General features: G+C 41.4%; 2 protein-coding genes across 3 annotated transcripts in view; one reads left to right on the top strand and one right to left on the bottom strand.

The window, feature by feature from the left end:
- The window catches only part of LOC100567767 (protein PET100 homolog, mitochondrial), a 7,954-nt gene extending 6,544 nt beyond the window's left edge, over nt 1-1,410 (bottom strand). The window contains exon 1 of one of the 2 annotated variants that reach the window (XM_003217061.3): nt 1,272-1,410. In XM_003217061.3, coding sequence (XP_003217109.1) covers nt 1,272-1,298 — 27 coding nt within the window. In that variant the 5' untranslated portion in view covers nt 1,299-1,410. Of the gene's footprint in view, nt 1-991; nt 1,241-1,271 lie in introns of those variants that run through there. The other variant, XM_016991281.2, reaches the window with a different exon arrangement.
- xab2 (XPA binding protein 2) lies at nt 1,372-22,273 on the top strand. Its single transcript, XM_003217062.3, has 19 exons — nt 1,372-1,626; nt 3,631-3,779; nt 4,400-4,523; nt 6,199-6,396; nt 9,480-9,614; nt 9,755-9,919; nt 12,155-12,299; nt 12,647-12,798; nt 13,403-13,522; nt 13,820-13,951; nt 14,354-14,485; nt 15,897-16,010; nt 17,143-17,305; nt 17,704-17,894; nt 18,763-18,885; nt 19,927-20,098; nt 20,187-20,313; nt 20,970-21,079; nt 21,164-22,273. Exons 1-19 carry the CDS (start codon nt 1,372-1,374, stop codon nt 21,223-21,225), a joined length of 2,769 nt encoding a protein of 922 aa, XP_003217110.2. The 3' UTR covers nt 21,226-22,273.

Below are 22,273 nucleotides of genomic sequence, written 5' to 3'. Positions count from 1 at the left end.
GAAACTAAGATATTGTAATGTTGAAATAATATGAAATATTGCAAAAAAAAAATGCAATCCAGAAGCATTCTCTCCTGACGTTTCACCCACATCTATGGCAGACATCCTCAGAGGTTGTGAAGGCTGGGTGAAACTAGGCAAGTGAGGTTTATATATCTGTGGAATGCCCAGGGTGGGAGAAAGAACTCTTGTCTGATGAAGGCAAGTGTGAATGTTGCAATAAATCACATTGATTAGCACTGAATAGTCATTCAGCTTCTATGCCTGGCTGATTCCTGCCTGGGAGAATCATTTGTTGGGAGGTGTTAACTGGCCCTGATTGATTTATGCCTGGAATTCCTTTGTTTTCTGAGTGGTGTTCTTTATTTACTGTCCCAAATATGAATCAAGGAACACGGGATGCACTGCAGACTAATTCAACCAGAGAAGTCAGCCATAGAAGAGCACTTGATGAACCAACCTGGACACAGCATATGATTTGAGAACACAGAAATGCTGGACTACTTTAACAACCACCATGTCAGGCTACACAGAGAAGACATTAAAACCCAACTTCAATAGAAAGGAAGAAACAATGAAAATGAACAAGATCTGGCTACCAGTATTAAAAAGCCCTAGACTCTGGACAGTAAATAAAGAACAACATTCAAAAAGCAGGGGAATTCCGAACAGGAAACAATCAGGGCCAGCTAACACCTCCCAACAAAGGATTCCCCCAGGCAGGAAACAGCCAGACTTTGCAGTTGCCGGGCTATTCAATGCTAATCAAGCTGGTCAAATGCTACATTAACACTTGCCTTCAACAGACAAGAATTCTTTCTCGCACCCTGGACTTTCCACAGATATATAAACCCACTTGCCTGGTTTCCAACAGACCTCACAACCTCGGAGAATGCCTGCCATAGATGTGGGCGAAACGTCAGAAGAGAATGCTTCTGGAACATGGCCATACACCCGAGAAAACTCATATGATGATGGTGATGATAATTACCGTATGATCGCCATTATTTTTATCATCATCATCATCATCATCATCATCATCATCGGATTCCATCCCCCGCCCATCACTGGCGCCCAAAGGGGCTCACGATTACAAACGCATCCCTCCACAGCCGAAGCAACGCTGGAGGCAGAGAGGTGTGCCCGCCCCGCAGGTCCCCTCCCAGCCGGCTTCCTTCCCCTCGGGCCAAGAGGCCGCCAACGGACTTCCCGCAAAGGCCAGCGGGCCCACGCTTCCCTCCATCCTTCCCCGAGGAACCTGGGCCACGGACCCGGAACACCTCCAGCTTCACCCCCATCGAGGCGGCGAACAGTCCCTGAGGCGCTCACGCCCCCGGCCTCCATTAACTCCTCCCCGAAACCCTTTCCAAGATGGCGGGCGGGACTAACATGGCGGCCGTAGGAGAGCTGCGAAGAACACGCCCTCCACTCGCTGGCGGCCAATTGGATCGGGGGGGACGCCGCGCGGCCAAACCGAAGGGGGAGGGGGAGGGGGAGGCAGAGGAGAGCTGGAAGGTTGACGGCCAATACCTCGACGTCATTTTTGCGCGCCGTGTTTGGACCGAGCAGGAAGAGGCTGCGATGCCGGAGCTGGAGACCGTGCTGGGGAAGCGGGATCTTTTCTTCGTGAGTGGGCCGCGGGGAAGCTGTGAGGGGGCGGCGTGGTCGGGTTTGATCACTGCCTAGTGTCCTTTCTGGAAATTGAAACGATAGACCCGCCTGGAGTGTGTGCAGAGTACTGCCTTCTAGTTATTAAGCAGAGACGATTGGATAGCGCGAGGAGGAGACTGGTAGAAAAGTTGTGGCCTTCAGAAGCACGCTGTGTTTTCAGTTCCTCGGGAAACACGAAGTCGCAACACAAACTTTCGGTATCCCCTGGGGTTTTGCTCCAGCCCTCTGGAACCCAACATCCGTGGGTGCTCAAGGTTCATTCGATACAATGACATTATAAAACGGGGCCCCGTGTTTAAAATGGCAAAAGCAAGGTTTCCTTTTGGAATTTTTTGGAATATTTCAAACCATAGGTGGTTGAATCCGTGAATTCAGAATCCGTGGACAAATAATAATAAAGTTGTGTTGACGAAGGCTTTCATAGCCAGAATGACGGGGTTGCTGTGAGTTTTCCGGGCTGTATGGGCGTGTTCCAGAAGCATTCTCTTCTGACGTTTCTCCTGCATCTATGGCAGGCATCCTCAAAGGTTGTGAGGTCTGTTGAAAACTTGGCAAAAAGAGTTTATATATCTGTGGAAAGTCCAGGGTGGGAGAAAAAAAACAACTCTTGTCTGTTTGAGGCAAGTGTTAATGTAGTAATTGGCAACCTTGATTAGCATTGAATGGCCTTACAGCTTCAAGGACTGGGCGCTTACTGCCTGGGGGATTTCACAACAGACCTCACAATCTCTAAGAATGCCTGCAATATATGCAGGCAAAATGTCAGGAAACAATGCTTCTGGAACATGCTCATACAGCCCAGAAAACTCATAACAACCCAATCATAAAGTTTATTTATATCCCACCCCATCTCCCCAGGGGACTTGGAGCAGCTTAAAACATAAATAATACAATAAGTGCAATACAATAATATTCAGAAAATGGAATAAACATTAATAACATATCAATAAATATAAAACACAAAATACAACAAAATCAAATACAAAAATTAACAGTTAAAATCATGAACATTGAATTAAAACAGATGTTCCTAAGCTAAAAAGAGCTTCCACCATAAATCCAAAGAGGATTGACTATATTCCTGCTAAATGGCAAACAGCTGAGTGACTTAACTATAAAAAGGCTAATCACGATATAAACACCTTTATGATTTTGTATCAAAAGAGGTGGAACTGCCTATTCTCTGTAGGCCTGTTCTGTTGCAAGATTTCCTTATGAAACATATACTGAAAGATGACCAATGAGTTCTATGGCTATGGCAGTATGTTAAAGCCTCTAGCTCCTGTCAGGCAGGGATTTATCACTGTGTTGTTGCAAATTATTTAACAGCAGGGTCAGACCACTTTAAAAATGCGGTTCGAATCTAGGCAGTGGGATGAGCTCCCGCTGTTAGCCCCAGTTTCTGCCAGCCTAGCAGTTTGAAAACATGCAAATGTAAGTAGATCAATAGGTACCGGTCCCGTGGGAAGGTAACGGTGCTCCATGCAGTTATGATGGCCACATGACCTTGGAGGTGTCTACGGACAATGCCGGCGCTTCAGCTTAGAAATGGAGATGAGCACCAATCCCCAGAGTCGGACATGACTAGACAATGTCAGGGGAAAACCTTTACTTTTACCTACATTGCAAATTATTTGACAGCAGGTTCAGGCCACTTTAAAATTTTAATTTGGTGCTTAGTAACACTAGAAATAGTCCTTTAGACTGAATTGGTATAATTGTTCCATATTGTAGTTAAAGTTGGTGAGTCACAAAGGCTTACTAAAGTCTACCTAATGATTTTGTGGTTGGGATAAGATTGGTACAGTGCAATCTTCACATTCTTAACTACTTGCATGTTGAGTTATGAATTTTTCCCTTTTCCTAGCCAGGATGTAGTTCTATTGATATATCAAAGCAGTTTTTTCTTCAAATCTAATGATGTTTCCTCTTCCCCCTGCCCCCTCTTTGCACATGCAGGAGGAGGAAGACCTGCAGTATGAGGAGGAAATCCTGCGTAATCCTTTCTCTGTCAAATGCTGGATCCGCTACATTGAATTCAAGCAGAATGCTCCCAAGCATATCCTGAATCTGATTTATGAGAGAGCTCTTAAAGAATTGCCAGGGAGGTAAACAGTAGCTTCATTAATTTAGAAAAATGTGCATATTATATACGGGGATTGGAAACCTTTGCGCTCTAGTGGGTGCAGCTCTTGGTTTCCATGATCATGGTTCAAGCATAAGGGCAGGACTTGTCCAGTAGTGAGTATTTAAGTTTTAAATGTTATGCGTGGGGCCCAAGCATTCAGATAGAGCTGTTCATTGGGGCTCCTTTCTGAATAAACATCCATATAATCAAGCTATGGTGTTTGTTTCAGAATTTGTCAGATCTGATAATTTGGCCTCTTGGGATACAAAAAGGTTTCCCCCATCTATGGCAGGAGAAACTTTCTTGTTTATTTTTATTTGAAAAATAATTATTATGATAAGGAAAAAAGATAAATGAAAGGATAATTGTAACTAATCTTCAGTTGTCTGAAATTACTTAACCATAATCTAATTCTCTTTTTTGTTGGAAGGTAGTTGACAAAACCTTGAGAGACGGAGCCTCTTGTTGTCCTAATAAAATTCTTCATAGAAATTGTATTTGCATAAAGATAGTAGAAACAACCAAACCAAGCTAGGGAATAACACAACAAAATCTTTTACTCAGATATTAAGAAAGTCTTTCATCCATTGTATTTTGCAGCTACAAGCTATGGTATAATTATCTTAAGCAGCGACGGAAACAGGTGAAGAGCAGGTGTGTAACAGACCCGAGCTATGAAGAGGTGAACAATTGTCACGAACGCGCCCTGGTCTTCATGCACAAGGTACAGTGGTGTGGGATAAGCCTAGAGATGCAGTAAAGCTTTTGAAGAGCAGCAAAATGATGATGCTTTGCTTGTGTTTATATCTTATTTAGTAGGAGGCTGGAATTTTTTAAGGTACACTTTATGATCTAAAAGCCCAGTATTGCTTAGGTCCAGACTTTCCAAAAGATCCCACCTCCCTGTGTAAATATGCCAGAAGGAAGGCTTTCTCTTAGGGAGCTTCCAGACAGCACAAAAATGTGGGTTTTAAATGGAGGAGAAAAAAAAATTGGGACCTGAGAACATGTTCCTACACAGACCTGTGAATCTTGGGATTTTTTCCCCTGCCATCCTTACAGACTTCCTCTGTATTGGAACAAAATGGAGGTGGACAGGGGACATCTGGTGGAATATTTTGGGTTTTTTTAAATCACTCCATTATGCACACATGTAAATATCTTAACATAAATACAGCAGATTCACATGTGCACATATGAAGTCCAGCGCATAACTATTGGATTTTTTAAAAAAAATACTTCAGCCAGATTTCTTCTTTCCCCCAAGTATCTATTTAAGCTCTGTTTAATATTATAAAGTTTAAAATAAAGAGTTTCAGAGAGTTCTAATTGCTCTCTTTTCATGATTCCTTAAAAGCAAACACTTGGTGGAGCAGTCACCATAGATAGGAGGGAAGGAAAGCACATATTTTTCATGAGTACAGGGATACACAGTAAATGCGAATATTCACATTTTCCGACTAGAATCATGATAGAAGGAAACCTGTTTACCATGTGTTTTTTGTCCGTTGCAGCGAATTAATGCAGATTTATTGCTACTGTCATGTAGCCACCCTCACCCCTTAAACTCGGGAAATCTTGTGTTTTAAGTGCTATGTTGATGGGCCCTGAGTCCTGCTACTACTACAGGCCCCACCTGCTTAAGGACTCAGAAGATAAACTTTTCACTGTTTGTTCCCAACTAGTGCACCCACTAGGCCAGTGGCACTTTTCAATCCTTTCACTAGCTTATTTATTTATTTAAACAAGCTTTTAGTTGGTTGCAGGGAATCATTTATGGTGTATGTGTTGTATTTTTAACTAATTATGTTTTTAAAAATTAATGGTGTTTTAATGGGCTGATCATTTAATTGTGTTTTCACATTTTTGGTATCAGTTTTTAGTTTGTCTTGTTTTTAAGTTTTTTTCTATACTGGGAGAAAGGCAGCATTTAAATTAAACAAATATGGTACATTAGGGGGAATGAATTGAATGGTTTTAAAATTAATAGAAGCATAAAAGACTCCACAAAAACTATTTAATCCAGGTCCCTGCCACCCAGGAATGCAAAATGAAAGTACTATTCAAAAAATGAAGTCTTCCACTGAAACCCATTTAAAACAATAGGCTTAGGATAGCAAAAGGAATAATGGAACATACAATGACTGACAGAATTGTGTAGGGGGAATATGCAGTAGTAGTAATAAAGCTAACTGGGTTGTTGGACTGAGAATTAGATAAATTAGTGAAAGACAGATGTGTGAGTGCCCATTATACAAAACAGCTAAGAGTGGAATCTATATTCAGAAGCAGTTCCTTGTGGATGACTGCTTGCTGTGTATTTCTCAAATGGCAATATGGACTTTCAGTCAGATCAAAAAAGGATGTTGTTTCATTCTAATTATCCTGTGTGCCCATAGATGCCTCGCATATGGCTCGATTACTGCCAGTTCCTCATGGACCAATGTCGGATCACTCGTACACGCAGGACCTTTGACCGGGCACTCAGGGCCCTACCCATCACACAGCACCATCGTATCTGGCCACTTTACCTGAAATTTGTGCGCTTGTATCCATTACCTGAAACAGCTGTACGAGTCTACCGCAGATACTTGAAGGTATGAGGCCATCTTGTTTAAAGATATTTGTCTTATCTGGGAATTTTCACCTCTGTGTTATGTAGTTAGTTACACTCCTCAGGAAAGACTTGTACTCTTTGTGCTGTGACCAACTTTTCTGTTCTTTTAGACTATGTTCTTTTACTGACATTGGTAAGGAGTAAAATTTTATTTTAGTTTGTAGTTTGACACACTTAAGGGAGTATGGATATGCAGAAATATTGAATGACCTTCAGGTACTGAAGAGGATGCAGCAAGATCAGAAGAAAATGATTTCCTATATTGAGAATGAATACATGACTCACTTAGCTTCTGAAAGTAAAATGAAATGATTGTTCCAAATCAAAGTCTTTTCTTGCAGGAAGCATGACAAAAGTCTATTTGACACATTTCTAATTCTCTTGGATAAGAATGTACATTTAACAACTTTTACTTTTTAAAGTTGGACTTAAATAATTTTATGTAAGTAGATTTGTGAGTTTTAACATCAAATGTGACCCAGAACTATTTAGAACTGGTTAAATGAAGTAATGTTTGCTGAAATGGAACATTGGACTTCATCTGTAGTCTTATGATTCACATATTAGTTTTACCATTCCTGAATTGGTTTGCACCAATGGCATCTCCTAGTTTTCTATTCTTTCTCTGTATGTACAGACACTGGGAGATGAGATGCAGAGGAGGTCAGAGTTCCTAATTTTTTCAGATGCAGTAAGTCTTACAGAGAGTAGCCCTACATAAAGAGCATCATCTTCTTTAATTCCCTTTCAGTTACTGTTATTAAAGATACAGATAGGGAATTATATAATCCTCCAGATGTCGTAGGACTATAAGTCTCAATAGCTTTAACCCAGTCATTCTCAACCTATGGGTCCCCAGGTGTTTTGGCCTACAATTCCCAGAAATCCCAGCCAGTTTACCAGCTTTTAGGATTTCTGGAAGTTGAAGGCCAAAACATCTGGAGACCCACAGGCTGAGAACCACTGTTCTAACCAATATGACCACTAGTGATGAATGATGAGGCTTGCAATCCAATAACATCTACATGGTACATAATCCATTCCCCTGTCTTAAAGAGAAGAGAAATGGAAATAATATTTTACTAGATAAACAGCTCCTCTTTTGTAGATTGAGATTAAAAATTGCTTCTGGATTTCAAAATTTTGGTTGAACACACCACTTTATGAAAAATTGCTACTATAAACTCATAGTTGGCTGTCTTTTCTCTTGTGACTCTTTCAATTGGCGTAAATCTAGTTATTACTGAACTAAAAACATGACAACGTTCCATCAGTACTTAATTAACTTTGAGTGACTAACTGTAAATAAATGACTATGAGGATTCTGACAGATAGAGCACTTAGAATCAGACTAATGGTTGGATCTTTCTCACATTTCCCCCCACTTTTGTTTAGAATAGTCAGGATGCAATTGCATTTTGTAGGAAAGGAAATGAAAATATGGTTTGTAAATGGTTTTGAACTCCAGTTTTATTTATTTCGTGTCAAAAGCATTGCATAATAAATAAGTTTCAAAGTGATAAAGAAATCACAAACAGATAAATAGTTTTGGACCAAAAGCGGGCAACAGCAATTGCATTGTCCATAGCTTTAAACAACTCCTGCTTGCATGAGGCAGGGCCTTGTGGGCAAGCATACATATGAGGAGTTGTTTGTTCAGCTCCACAGTCACACAAGGTGGAGGATTCCTCCAGGTAGTGCCATCTTACCAGGTTGTCTTTTGATCTGCCCACTCCACTTCTGAGTCTCTTTAGGGACTTCCAAGTTGCCCGTTCTTGGTTTGCCCCTGGAAGCAGACCCTCATGGGGGGCCATCCAGTTGGAATTGCCTGGTTTAGCTGCCCAGAGGGATACTCTTGCTGTTGCTGGGGGAACATCAAGAGGAGTGGTGGTTCTCATGAAGCTTTTCCTTGATTTGAGTCTAGTCAGAGGGGGTTGGTAGTCGTGCAGTGGATGGCTTTCACAATGTTCGACCTTATTTCTCTCACAATTAGCAGCAACTTGCCGTCGCACATCAGGGGGCAATGCCAACTAACTTATAGAGTTTATCAACAGGTGTAGGTTTATGGCATCCTGTGATTATTCTACATGTTTTGTTCAGTGCTATGTCCACTTGCTTCTCATGGGCAGACTTGTGCTAGACAGGACAGGCATACTCAGCAGTTGAGAAAGACAAGGCCAGGGCTGATGTTCTTATTAATTGTGGGTCTGCACCCCATGCACTACCAGTAAGTTTCTGCAGGATGTTGTTGCATGCAGCTACTTTGTGCTTGGTGTTCATGCAGTGTTTCCTATATGTTAGTGGTCGTTCTAAGGTGACACCAAGATATTTAGGATGCAAAACAGTGTTTGAGCTCTAGGCCTTCCCAAGCAACTTTCAGTTTCCTGTTGGCTTCATGATTACGTGGGTGGAAAGCACACACTTGTGTCTTGGCAGGGTTAGGCTTCAGGTGGTTATCTTTGTAGTAGCTGGAGAGATCTTTCAAGGCATTAGTGAGCTGGTTTTCAACTGTTTCAAAAACTTTTGCTTGTGTTGTTAGGCCCAGGTCATCAGCATATATAAAGCTCTTTGTGCGTGATGGTTTTGGCTGATCATTTGTGAAGATGTTAAACAAGGTCGGTGCAAGAACGCTTCCTTGGGGTAAACCATTCTTTTGCCTCCTCCATCTACTTTTCCTGCCCTGAAACTCCACATAGAACCTGCGGTTTTCCAGGATTGCTTTTGAACTCCAGTGACTCTACTAATTATGTTTGTTTTGGGGTTTGTTTGGTTTTTTTTTTTTAAAAAAAAACACTGTTGGGATTAGACTTGCATAAAATCTGGGGATAACTGAGAGCAAGAACTCCTGAGTTCTTTTCTTGACTTGTCCTTGCTCTGTTATGTGCTGCTAGCAAAATGTAGGTTCTCCAACGGAAGAGTTATAGTCTGTTTGACTAGTCTGCTGTATGCAAAGAGGTACAAAGTGTTTCATGTGTTTCCAAAATCGGCACTTTCATCAGTTTGCTCTGTACTATTGTATTGGTATACCAAGGGTTCTGATAATTGGATACATTTATGTTGTAGCTAAGTCCAGAGAATGCTGAAGAATATATTGAGTATCTGCGTTCCATTGATCGCCTAGATGAGGCTGCTGTCCGTCTTGCTGCCATTGTGAATGATGAACGCTTTGTTTCCAAGGAGGGCAAATCCAATTATCAGGTGAGGCATATTATTTTAGCCTCCAAAGATATATGGAGCATCTCTCCTTTCTTCCATCTCAAGATGCCTCCTGTGATATCTTTTTTCCTGCATCTCAATGGCGTCTCGTGCTTTTTGACACTTTGTGCTCTTCTTTTCAGCTATGGCATGAGCTCTGTGACCTCATCTCACAGAATCCAGATAAAGTGAAATCTCTTAATGTGGGAGCCATCATCCGAGGTGGTCTGACTCGTTTCACTGACCAGCTGGGCAAGCTGTGGTGTTCCCTGGCTGACTACTACATTCGCAGTGGGCATTTTGAGAAGGTAGGCACCTGTACCAAGAGGTTTCCATTATATGTCTGGAACATGATTGGAGGTGGAACTTGCTGGGAAATTCATAATGGCACAGATTATACTATGCAACTTTCAAACACTTGGAACAGTCTCTTTGAGTTCTTATGAAGCTGCACAATCTCTTAGATCTTCGGGGGAGGGCCTCCTCTCGTTCCTGCCTCCATCGCAAGCACGACTTGTGGGGACAAGGGAGGGGGCCTTCTCTGTGGTGGCCCCTCAGCTCTGGAACTCCCTTCCCAGGGAGATCAGGCAAGCACCCACCCTGGCAGCCTTTAAGAAAGATTTAAAGACCTGACTCCTCCAGTATGTCTTCAATAATTGACTACAATGACAGTTCTCCCCCCCGCACACTCACACACATTATAACCGCAGTGCCCAATGTATTGTCTCTCTGCCCCTTTTGTTGATAATAATATCTCGTTTACCCTACCTCCGAATCTCCCAGCTAACACTGCAGCACTTTATTATCTACCTCATCAGGTTTTTAATTACAGTGTTCCCTCACTACTTCGCGGTTCACTTTTACCGGATTCGCTGTTTTGCGGTTTTTCAATAAACTCTAAAAGAATATTATAAATCTTTACAATTTACAGCCTAAGGGAGGGAGGAAGGAGAAGCTGAAGGGAGAGAAAAGGAGCCCAAGCGGCAACGGGAGGAGGAGGCGATTTATCTACACATGATTGGTTGATAAATATTTAAAATAGTGTATAACTACTAAAATAAAATATTAAATATTTTATTAAAATAAATATAGTGTCCCTACTTCACGGATTTTCACTTATTGCGGGTGGTCCTGGAACGTAACCCCCGCAATAAGTGAGGGAACACTGTATATGCTCCTCACACTTTTGCCCAGTCCTCTTTTATTAATTGCTGTTTCACTCTTATATGGTGGTTTTTATTTAATTACTACATTACTGTTTAGTATGGTGTTTCATTCTGTTTAATTTTTGTTGATGATGCTCGTTTTGTTCTGTATGTATTTTATCCTGTTTTATTGTGATTACCTGGGTTTGGCCCCATGTTAGCCGCCCTGAGTCCCTGTGGGAAGATGGAGGCAGGATATAAAAATTATTTTATGATGGAGGCGGGATATAAAAAGTTATTATTGAATTCCTGACCTATCTGGTCTGACCAAGTTCATTTTTGTGATCAGAACAGGGAAACATGGGGGGGGGGAATAATCTACACAAAAGGAAAAATTGTAAAAACCTGAGAGGTTGCTGAAAAAAATTAAAATGAGAAAAACTAATGAACTAAGAAGAGTCAAAGAAGAGATTAAATTTCAGCAACAGTGCCAATGAACACATGAGAAAGATTTTTTTTTTTTAAAAAAACCTCCAGCTTGGATATAATTACATTACATTATAGGTTGTTTTTTAAACACAATTTCTATTTCTTTATGGGATGCCCAGTGAATTTTTTAAAAACTTCTTGGATTTTGTTTGATGTTGAGATCATCAGAAGGGTGGGGAAAACCATAACAGATGATGAGCAGAAGTAGGCTGCCGAGAATTGGTACTGAGTAATAGAGTCTCTCTTTTGTTGATATATGGACAAAACTCCACCTGTTCCAGTTTAAACTTTGGGTAATCCTGCAATTCCTCTTAAAATGAGGATCAAAAATACAGTTTTTATCAGTGGATGTTGAATTTGGTACATGAATAAATCCATCATTTTCTCCTTTTAAATTGTTTGAACTCTGAACTCTGATCACTTTGGGAAGAGATGGGTGACCTATCCATGTCGTTCAGTCTCAGCCCAGAGGCAGTTTCCTCTTTCGGTGAATCAACACTAAAATTGATGTGGTTTGACATCACTTAACTACTATTGGGCAATGCTATGGGAACGTGGAAGCTGAAATTTTACAAGATATTAAGCCTTCTCTGCCAAAGAGTGCTGGTGCCTTTTCAAACAACAGATCCAAGGATTCCATAGTGTTGAGTCATGGCAGTTAAAGTGGTGTCAAACTGCATTTATTGTTCAGTGTAAATGAACACCCTTGGACCACTGGTTCTGTTTGGCCTCCTTAGAGACAGATGCCTATCCAAGTTGCTGACTGTGCTTCCTTAAACCCAGTTCCTTTGAAAGTTGTTGTACAAATGAAAACTGCTGAATGGTTGATGCTGAGAACAGAGGCACCTAACAAGCCCACCTTTGTGAGCTGGGCCACTAGCAGTGACTTCTTCATGCTGTCTCTCTTAGGCTCGTGATGTGTATGAAGAAGCTATTCAGACAGTGATGACGGTGCGGGATTTCACTCAAGTTTTTGACAGCTATGCCCAGTTTGAAGAGAGTATGATCGCTGCAAAGATGGAGACCACATCAGAGATGGGGCGTGAGGAAGAGGGTAAGAATGGATGGAGGCTGATGCTGCTCCTTTCCTTTAGGAAGAGAAACATGTCTCACTTTAGGGAGTGAGAGCATATGCCTGAACTAGTGAGATGTCTTGAAGTTATCCATGAGTCTTATGAAACTTTTGCATTATAGTGAATGTTTCTTCTGAAGGTGTCATCATTGAAATAATTTTCTGTTTAACAGAGAAGACTCCACCACACCCCAAAAACTACAACAATTCCTTATTCCCTTTTTCCTAGTTGGATACATGGGACTAGGGATCACTAGAATATATCTGTAAGGAAATTGATGACTTCCTACCCCTTTTCATTCCTGTTCCTTTTTTCCATGGGGAAACAGATGATGTCGACCTGGAACTGCGCCTGGCACGCTTTGAGCAGCTTATCACACGTCGGCCTCTGCTTCTCAACAGTGTCCTCCTGCGCCAGAACCCTCACAATGTGCATGAGTGGCACAAGCGAGTGAAGCTATATGAAGGCAAACCTCGTGAGGTAAGAAAACTTAGGAAAGAAGGGCCTGTGCTAGGATCCAGGAGGGGAAAGCTACAGAATCCTTTGGATAGCCAAGATTGGAGTACACAGTCCTGTTAAGTACTGGAACTTTGTATTGTATAACAAGTTAAGTTTCTGAGACTGTGGCATGAACAGTGAAATTCAGGTTTTGGTGTTGATCTGAGCTCCATCCCTGAGCTGGGAACTGCTACAACCCAAGTACAACCAGACCTAGGGAGGTATTAGCTCAGCATTTGTATTCGTGAAAAAAAAGGAGAAAAAGAGATGGAAAATAGCTGTAAATGGAACATAGCTGTACTGGGGATTTTAGTTTGAAGACTAGGCAGCCATGTTGTGGTGAGCTAGACATATAATGAACCTCTTATCCCTATTTGTTGCTGTTCTGTGATCCATGGCATGAGAGAGTGGGAGTCTCTGTCTGCAAAGAAGCAAACCCATACCTGGAAGAAATAATTGGTTACATGAGATGATCTTTCTTAATAGTAGTCTGCTGTGCTTCACAGCAAGGCCCATTGAGCTGTGGGGGAAGAAAGATGTAGATGAATGCTTATTCTCTTTTACTACTCTCTGGTTCTCCTTTCAGATCATCAACACGTACACAGAAGCAGTGCAGACCGTTGACCCGTTTAAAGCCACTGGGAAGACACACACGCTGTGGGTTTCTTTTGCCAAGTTCTATGAGGTCAATGGACAGATAGAAGATGTGAGTGATGCCTTCCCTTTGCCCTTTTTTTCAGCACCTTAGCTGTTGCCTACATTCACAACAAAAAGGAGTGGATTCTAGGCTGTAAATACTCCACAGTCTAATCTGTACATCCCTTAATAGGACCATTGGGGCTGTGGAAAGGGGAACCGTTCTTAGCGATGCAACATTACTCCAATAAAGAGCCTTACCTTTCATGTGTAACTTAGCCCAAATAAAAGAAAAGCAACCATTGGTAGGAAGGAGGCTTTTCAGGGCTGGATTTTACCCTAACCTTGCCTGCTTCACTTGTCCCAGGCCAGAACCATCTTTGAAAAGGCCACCAAGGTGAATTACAAGCAAGTAGACGAACTTGCCAGTGTGTGGTGTGAATATGGAGAGATGGAGTTGCGGCATGAGAACTATGACCAAGCGCTGCGTATCCTACGGGTAAGAAAAACAGTGAACAATGGAAACAGCCCAAAAAGTCTGATAATAATGTAGGAGAGGTTCTTTAAGCTCTTCATAGGATTAGAGTTTGGTTTGCTGTTTTGTTTTTTATTGAACATCCAATTACTTATTTAAATTTATGCATAGGACATCTCTATCCTGTGCATATCTTCCTAGAGAGAAGAATCTAGTGACTGGGTTATAGGAATGAATTTTTCTGTGCAGAAGGATAAAGCAAACCGCCTGGTCTTCCTCCTGTTGGCAGACAAATGTGTCTGTCCACAAGAACTGAGTGTGTTTTTCTAAATGAGCCCAATTCTTAGTCTTCACCATGTGCTACTAGGAATTGTTGTATCACATACTGTTTCTTGCACTTTTGCCTATTTTCTCTTGTCTCCACAGAAAGCTACAGCCATCCCAGCTAAGAAAGCAGAGTATTTTGATTCCTCAGAACCTGTGCAGAACCGTGTATACAAGTCCCTCAAAGTTTGGTCCATGTTGGCTGACTTGGAAGAAAGTCTGGGCACTTTCAAAGTAACTATGGCTTTCTTGGTTTCTATTGTTTCTAATCACTTTGTCCAGACAGTAGAAGTACAGGTTAAGTAGCTCTTGTCTAGCATTCCAAAACTGTTCATGTGTGTGAGTGAGATAGTGACACTTTTGCTTATATATATATTGTTCCATTCAAAAAATAATAGATATATTGACCGTGTATGTAAGGTAGATATAAAACATAAATTAACAATGTGTTTAGACTTGGGTCCCATCTTCAAGATATGCAAGTATTCCAATACATGAAAAAATATGAAACACTTTTGCTCCCAGGCATTTCAGATAAGGGATACTGAACCTGTATTCATTGTGTGTTCCTAACAGTATTATTGCACTACTCCATGGCTGATTTATTATTTAATAATCTTTAATCTTTTTCTGATTGTGTGTATGGAAATTGTGAGAGGAAGTAAATCCTGGAGAATAAAGATCAATATCTGGGGATTAGATTCAAGACAAATTAGAAATCTGTTTCCGGTTTAGAGTGGAAAAGAATTCATTATTGGGAGAAGCTACTGTCTGAGGGAATTACTTTGCTGCTTGAGAATTCTGAAAACTAGAAAGAGTCTTTTAAGGGATGCGTAAGCCAGGCACAAATAAAGAAATAAATTTGAACTTTATATTGTTTTTAATTTGTACTGAGTCAAAGCTTAGATGTTACAGTGACATCTTAATTTGTTAGTTACCACTAGACCAGTGGTTTTCAATCTGTGAGTCCCCAGGTGTTTTGGCCTACAACTCCCAGAAATCCCAGCCAGTTTACCAGCTGTTAGGATTTCTGGGAGTTGAAGGTCAAAACATCTGGAGACCCACAGGTTGAGAACCACTGCACTAGACATATAGCTCATATAAGCCATTCAGTGTAAGACACACTCACTGTTTTTTGCCCTCTTAAAGGCATTGAAGAGGTGTTTTCCTCTTCCTATTTCTTTTTTGGTATTGTATAGTTTTGAGATAGCTGTTGCTGAAGCACTGAGGCTATCTGCTTCTTTCAGAGGATAATGAGGAACAGAGAACTAGTGTCTATTTCCCCTTGTACCTCTGATTATATCAAACTACTTAGCATGAAGTCCACTGCCTGTGCCTTACTTACATTAATTGCTTCTAAATGCTCCCACAATCTAGCTGGGAGCTATTATGCGACCCCCTTTTGGTGTAATACAAGCCTAGGGAGTATCTACATTGACAAGTGATGAGCGGCAGTAACCTGTGATTGAAAAGATATTTGTTAGCAGGGACACAAGGATATGATAAGGTGTTTCTTCCTTCGTAGTCCCCTCACTGCCTTGGAAAATGAGAACATGACTAAGGGACCTTGCAATGCCTGTAATTCTGATATTGTAGTGATCCGGGGACCCTAGTATCAAAGCTTCTCTTGTGTTATCCTCTTTAGTCTACTAAAGCTGTGTATGATCGCATTCTGGACCTCCGCATTGCCACTCCCCAAATCATCATCAACTATGGCCTCTTCCTGGAAGAGCACAACTACTTTGAGGAGAGCTTCAAGGTGAGTTGATGGTGTCCCTCCGCTTTCCATTGCAGCCAGGATAGTAGAAGTTTACCTGGTTAGGAGCTGCTGGTGTTGCAGAGGAGAAAACTTCAAACTTGAAGCAGCTAAAATATGCTTAGCACTGTTGTTTGGATAACAGAGGAAAACCCTGCAGAACCTGTAACTCTAGTATCTTTGGACAAATTAGGAAGGAAATAGAAATCAGGTTATGCCACAAGGGCTGAGTGAAACAGAACGGCAACAAAAAACATGTATGGTTTACCATATTGACTCTAATCTAATGCTCACTCACCCTTTTTGGTTAAATTACCTTCCCAAAATTAGGGTGCGCTTTAGATTTGTGTACTATGATAATCTTAATAATGAGCTAAAGCAAAAGGGGAAACTGCTTCAGGAGCTGCACCTGGAGCTCCTCTTTGAGGGATGTAATCTGAAATTTAATTGCCTTGGCTCAGTGCTTGGATATGTAGTTTGATGAGGCATCAGCATTCTTTGGCAGCCCCCAATGACCACATAGCACTGAATCAGGGCAGTTAAAGTGGGTTCATTCTACAGCATAGATGCCCCCCAAGTTTATCTTTTCCATTGCTGAAAGTTTTGGTGCTCTAACACTTTTGTTTTTAAAGAAGAAATTCTTAATAGGCAGGCACTGTAATGTGAACCTTTTTTGGCCAAATTACAAACAGTGCACTTTTTGCCGCTGCGCATTACATTTGCCAGCAAATAGTTTTGGTTTCACGGTTTTGAAAACTGAGGTGCGCATTAGATTCAGTGGTGCATTAGACTCGAGTAAATACAGGTATATTCTACAGTATGTCACTAAAATGCTGAACAAGCTGAGACTTTTGGAAAAGAGAAGTAGAGTGTGGAGAACAGAGGCTCATAGTTATGTGCTAGAACACACAATTTGCATGCAAGCAGTTCCTGGCATCTCTGATTAAAATGCCTCTTTTATTAATAAGACTAGAAAAGGACCACTCTGTTCTAGAGACCTTGGATGGCTGCTGGTGGTCAAAGTAGATGGTACAGTGATTTGATTTAGTGTGGCACTTTTATACATGCATGCAAGTAATGGCAAGAGCTTTCTGAGACAAAACTCCCAATTCCCATTGTCCATTCTTTCTGGCAGGCATACGAGAGAGGCATTTCACTCTTCAAGTGGCCAAATGTGTATGACATATGGAATACCTACCTAACTAAATTCATCGACCGCTATGCTGGCAAGAAGCTGGAGCGTGCTCGGGACCTCTTTGAACAGGCATTGGATGGCTGTCCCCAGAAATATGCTAAAAGTATGTGATTGTGTGAACAGGATGGAGACGTTAATCCATCCCAATGAAGTGGGTGGACAGGGGTTAATATGTGATCAAAGAAGCTGAGTCTTGTGAGAGTGCAGCCAGAGTTATATCCTGTCCTGATCAATTTCATCTGGTAGCTGGCCAAAGGGGATTTTTTCTTCCTTGGGGCCTGATAAACACTTCTCTTTCAAGCGGTGTAAGTGAAAAAATGCTTCTCCATCTCCTCCTCTCTCAGGATTTGTTTATATCTTTTGCTGTAAAGGGTTCCATAACTCTACACCCATAAGCGAAAAAAGAATGATTGAAGAGTCAGCGAGGGGTAGCATTCCAAGGATGAGAGGGAATGTAACTTGACTTGCATTTCTTAGCTATCTATTCTTATCTATTCTTAGCTATCTATCTCCTGTATGCAAAGCTGGAGGAGGAATATGGCTTGGCCCGCCATGCTATGGCAGTGTATGAGCGGGCCACTCAGGCTGTGCAACCTTCAGAGCAGTATGACATGTACAATATCTACATCAAGAGAGCCGCTGAAATCTATGGTGTCACACACACCCGCAGCATCTATGAGAAGGCAATTGAGGTTAGTTTTTTCTCTCCAAACAATGCTAACTGCAGGTCAGATATCGTCCCCCCGATTATAGAGAAAGTAATTTGTCCCATAGTGTTTGAGTAGATGAGAAAGGGGGATCAGTATGCACTTCTGAGACCCATTGTGAGCTGCACACCAGCTCTAAAAATTGCCAAGAGAAGAAGAAATGGAACGGAAAGAGTCTAGAAGGTCTAGTGTTGTTAATTCCAAGGTAAAACAAATCATGGAAAAGGGATTTTTACTTTTAAAGGAGTATTGCTGCACTTGGGGCCTTCTAGGAGCAGACATTTTTATTTGGGGCAGTTCTTTCCCAACTGTATGTGGGTTGGTATCAAGAGAAAGCTAGGCACACAAAAATGACACTTGGGGGCATGGTGCCTACCTTACCTTGCAACAAAAGAGGTGTGTGCCTTGTGTCATCACCACTAACCAGCCTGAGGACATTGTGCCATGTGTTCCTGTTGTCTAATACAGTTCCAAGTGTTGGGTGCTATTTGACAAAGCCTTGTTCATTTGAGACTGCCTTTCCCTGTGAACATTGCCTTGGAGCCTTCTGTGGCCCATTCAGTGATGAGGGCAGTGGGAGCTGTGGGGAGAATTTCTTCTGTGTTGATATCCCACCATCTTGCTTTAGGCAGTCTGCCCAGGGGGCTCATTTTCTTGCTCACTTTGGGTTTTTTTTGTCACTCAAGAGCTTACCAATTTCTTAACACTGGCGCTTTTTACTGTTGATAGTGTAGTCTTACTGCTTATGTGCATGATCATTTTATCTGGGACTGCATTTAGCTGCTAGTTATTAGCTGTTCTTGAAGTAGAAAAGAGTGGGGTACAACTTTTAACAAATGACCTTGTTCTCCAGGTGCTGTCAGATGAACACGCCCGGGAGATGTGCCTGCGTTTTGCTGATATGGAGTGCAAGCTGGGTGAAATCGATCGGGCTCGGGCCATTTATTCCTACTGTTCACAGATTTCTGATCCCCGTGTAAGTAACCTGTTACAAGTATAGTAGTCTCACTTATCCAACATAAACAGGCCGGCAGAACATTGGATAGCAAAAATGTTGGATAATGAGGGATTAAGGAACAGTCTATTAAACATCAAATTAAATTATGATTTTACAAATTAAGCACCCACCAAAACGTCATGTTTTTCAACAAATTGACAGAAAAAGCAGTTCAATACATGGTAACGTTATGTAGTAATTACTGCATTTACAAATTTAGCACCAAAGCATCACAATGGATTGAAAACATTGACTACAAAAACACTGACTACTAAAAGGCAGACCGAGTTAGGTAATGCAGAATGTTGGATAAGCGAAGGTTGTATAAGCGAGACTACTGTACTAGATAGCTAGTTGGGCATCTTCACACAATTGTTCTTTATTTCCAGGAAGAAAAGAAAAATAGATGCTTTTTTGGATGAGCTAAGTTCGAATGAAACCAGGTTAGAAATAGGTGCCAGCATCATGGTGATTCTGGGAGACCAGGGTGGAATCCCTGCTTAGCCACTGAAACCAACTAAGTGGCCTTTGGGAAGCCACATTCTCTCAGTGTCAGAAGAAGGCAAATATTAGGCCCCTCTGAATAAATGCAAAGAAACCCCTGTGATATGTTCATTGTAAGATTCCCGTGAGAAAGTACTTGAAGGCACACAACAGTAACAAAGGTTAGAAATCCTAGCTCTTTATACCCTTCAGATATTGATTGGTAACAGTATTATTTTTGCAAAGATATAACCTCTGATAACTTTTTATATATTTGGGTATGAAGACTTCAAGGGGAGGGGGTTGTTCCCTCTGTAGCCTGTAGCTTAAGGATTGGCCAGATCTGATGCAGATAATATGTAGAACAGCAGCAACTGACTCTACATTTCTGCATTTAGCCCCATATTCTCTGTATTGCTTTTGCCATGATAATGCAGAGGTGAAACACATCTGAAATGGGAAAGATAGATTTTGCTCAAGCAATTAATGCCTCTTCCCCAATTGCTCCTGAAACGCCCACCTACTTCTTCTCTCTAGACCACTACCAACTTCTGGCAGACATGGAAGGAATTTGAGATCCGACATGGGAATGAAGACACTATTCGAGAGATGCTGCGCATCAAACGAAGCGTGCAGGCGACCTACAATACTCAAGTCAACTTCATGGCCTCTCAAATGCTTAAAGTTTACAGCAATGCCACAGGCACAGGTAAGCTTTGCTGTGCTACCTGACAGAAGGCAGTGACAGCTGTATCTCCTCTTCCTACTCCTCCCTTCTGCTTCTCTTCTGCTTTCAGTGTCTGACTTGGCACCTGGACAGAGTGGCATGGATGACATGAAGCTCTTAGAGCAGCGGGCAGAGCAGCTGGCAGCTGAAGCAGAAAGAGATCAGCCCCGAGCGAAGGAGAAAATCCTGTTTGTCAGGTATATATTGATGTAGGCAAGACTGCCTTCCTCCATCTTGGCAAAACATCCAGGGCAGGAACTGGGCTCTTGAAATCCCCTTGCCCAGGGCACCTCTCTGCTGATGCAAAGGTCAAGATCACAAGATCAACCTCTCACACAGCTGATGGCTTTCCTTGCACCCATAGGAGCTTATCGGGAATTCTTCCTCTGGTCCCACCTACCCTAGAGACCGTATTTTGTTGGAAGTGGATAAATAAAACTATGTGTATCAGTTCTGCAAATATGAGGGCTGTATAGTATAGCTGTTAGTAAGAGGTGCTACGAGGGAAGGATTAATGAATAAGACTTTCATTTACTTATGTTCCCATGGGCCATTTGCCTATGTAAACCACTTGGCATTGTTATTGTATTAATTGTGGTCACTCACATAGCTGTGCTTGTCATGTTAACACTTACCTAATTATTTTGTATGTTCTGATATCCAGCGTAACTTGGAGTTACATTTTGAGGTAGAGAAGAGTGATAGGAAGCTGGGTGGATAGCTTGATCTCCTTATTAGTGAAAGCCGTATGTGTGAATTTTGCTTTTAAGAACAAGTGGATCCCTGAAGAGGGAACTGTCAGAATACAGCTGTTCCTTTTGTCAGATACTAATTTTCCCCTTATTATTTCTAGGAGCGATGCTTCCCGCAGTGAATTGGCTGAACTCACCAAACAGGCTAACCCTGATGAAATTGACATTGACTTGGATGATGGAGATGAGAGTGAAGACAATGAGCCTGATGGTAAGAGAGGACTGCTACTGGGTATGGCTTAATCCTTTTTTCTCCTTGTCCTCCATACCAATTCCCATTCCTTCTTTCTTACAGAGGTTCAGCTGGAGCAGCAAAGTGTCCCTTCTGCTGTCTTTGGAGGCCTTAAGGATGACTAAGTGTTCTGCTATCTTTGGAGGTCTTAAGGATGTCCTTAGTGAATGAATTGCTTTCAATAAGACTACAGACTATGTCCTGTGAATAAACTTGCCCATAATGTAAGCAGCTACTTTCTTGCGATTGCCTATGCTACTGCTCTATTCTGTCCAAAAATGTTATTTATAAAATAATTTTGTCAAATGGCTGTTGTAGTTTTTGTGGTGAAAGATAGGAAGTGACATTACTTGCTGTGCTTTGCATATGTAAGCTTAATTGCCAATAGGTTCTGTCGGGTTTTTTGCTGCCTCTCAGTGGGAATCACAACCTCAGAATGAAGGTGCTAAGTATGCATGGAAAAGAAAGTGAGGTTATATATGAAGCTACTCTTAAGATGAGAAAAGTACTCTTTGTGAGAAGTTGAGTTCTCTTAACAGAATGTCCTTACATATTTAACAGTTTGTTTCACAGTTCTAAAGGGATAGTCTTATAACTATATATATCTTGAGGCAGTTTTTGTCCCTTCAGTGTGAACTACAGCTCCAATCATCCACAACTAGCATGCCTGTGTTTCTTGGGGGATGAAGGGAATTCTAGCATGACTGATTTTCTGTATCTGCATCAGCTTCTTCTGTTGTCACTAGTGACTTTACAAAATAGCAGTAGGTATTGGGGTCAATAAGTGTCAATTGAAGCATCAATTATGTTTTCCTTCCCAGCAGTAATAACTTAGGATAGGTGTACCTTAAATGTTACTATACCTGCTATAGTAAGTTGTGTGAAGCCTTTTTCACATCAAAAGAAAACACAATTTTATACTGTAAAAGAGAGGTACAAAACTATAGTTCTGGAGCTATGGTTGGGTTTCATTCCCATCATGCCCTGCATTTCCAGATGAAGGATAAGAACTTTGTCAGCATTGGCAGGAAACTCAATTCCAGTATGGATCAAGATAGGTCACCCCCAGGCAGATATGTATGCTACACATTGTTCTTAATAGCAAATAAAATGATGCAAGTTGAAGAAAAGGCTTGCCACCGATGACCAATTAATAAAGTGCGAAAAACATTA

Source organism: Anolis carolinensis, chromosome 2 (genome assembly GCF_035594765.1).
Source record: "Anolis carolinensis isolate JA03-04 chromosome 2, rAnoCar3.1.pri, whole genome shotgun sequence".
Taxonomy (NCBI): Eukaryota; Metazoa; Chordata; class Lepidosauria; order Squamata; family Dactyloidae; genus Anolis; species Anolis carolinensis.
The sequence above is the reverse complement of the archived record's forward strand: the minus strand, read 5'-3'. Positions and strand labels throughout refer to the sequence as shown.